Genomic DNA, 1,272 nt, shown 5'->3' with positions numbered 1-1,272 from the left:
AAATGCACAAATGTTCATCGCGGGAGGAAAACAAACGTTTTACATCGAGGAAAAACGTTCATCGATGTGAGATTCAATTCCAAACTCGAATTGAGTTCCCACACTCATCACAACACACTCTCATGAACATTAAAATCTGTAGTTATATCTACCATGAACAATTAGATCAAAAATTCCTTACGACTTGTTCAGATCAATGACAACTTTTCCTCGAACACGACGACTCTTCTGCAGATCAAAGGCCTTCCTACAGCCCTCCTCATTGAAGGGCAATATCTCCTGTATAGGGACCTTGACGACACCCTTCACGACCATATCAGCAAGCGTGGCCAAATCCTCAGTACGCGCATCGGCTGTTACCATGTAATACCCCGACCTTTGCAAATTGAAAGGGGAGAAGCTCGACAGAATTGCTCGGGCAAGATCTATACGGCTCGGAGAGTTAGTTGAGATATATTTTCCATCACTTGCCTTCATAGACCTTCTCGCGAGAGGCTCATAGTTCATATCTTCAGGGCTTGACACCGTATCAAAAACAACATCAACACTGCCAGTTGGACATTGTTTATTCGGGAAAGCGAACCCACTCTTAGTGTAGTCCACAACCTCATCCGCTCCTAGGGACTTCACGAATTCCTCGTTTTTACCGCTGCAAACACCCCAAACCTTCGCACCAAGACTCTTGGCAATCTGAACACCCATACACCCAACGCCACCACTAGCTCCAATGATCAATACATTCCTAGTAGATTCACTTATACCAGCCTTACGAAGAGCCAGAAGTGCGGTATCACCCGCAGTAGCAAGCCCAGCAGCCGTAGTGTGGTCCATACCATCAGGCACTCTAGCAATACGACTCGTATCAGCAGTCGTGTACTCAGCCAACGCCCCCTTCATCGTAACACCATAGACCATATCCCCCTCGTTGAAGTCGCCGTTCGGAATCGTCACTTTCCCCGCAAAGTCAAAGCCAGCCGGACGGTCCTTGAGGAGATACGAGCTGAAGGGGACCATCATAGGCAACTTGTAGTCCAGAGGGTTTATGCCAACTGCCAACACTTTCACTTGAACTTGTGAACGCCCTGGTTTGGGAATCTTCAAATCCCCATCATGCCAGACCATCTCCCCAGCCTTGTTTGCATATGTGAATGCCTTCATAATGAGAGAAAATAATAATACTGATTACCGTGAAGTTCATAGATGTCGCTAGACCTGAAATCTCAGACCCTAGGCGTATGTGTTGAAAACTTATATATTCAAACCATCTACTGT

General features: G+C 46.3%; 1 protein-coding gene across 1 annotated transcript; it reads right to left on the bottom strand.

Annotated features, from left to right (window-relative positions):
* Positions 1 to 177: 177 nt before the first annotated feature.
* Pmar_PMAR013528 (alcohol dehydrogenase, putative) lies at positions 178 to 1,158 on the bottom strand (the record flags this gene model as incomplete). Its single annotated transcript, XM_002779487.1, has 1 exon — positions 178 to 1,158. One exon carries the CDS (start codon positions 1,156 to 1,158, stop codon positions 178 to 180), a length of 981 nt encoding a protein of 326 aa, XP_002779533.1.
* Positions 1,159 to 1,272: the final 114 nt, after the last annotated feature.

Source organism: Perkinsus marinus, assembly GCF_000006405.1.
Source record: "Perkinsus marinus ATCC 50983 genomic scaffold scf_1104296946992, whole genome shotgun sequence".
NCBI lineage: Eukaryota > Perkinsozoa > Perkinsida > Perkinsidae > Perkinsus > Perkinsus marinus.
This window is presented reverse-complemented; position numbering and strand designations above follow the sequence as displayed.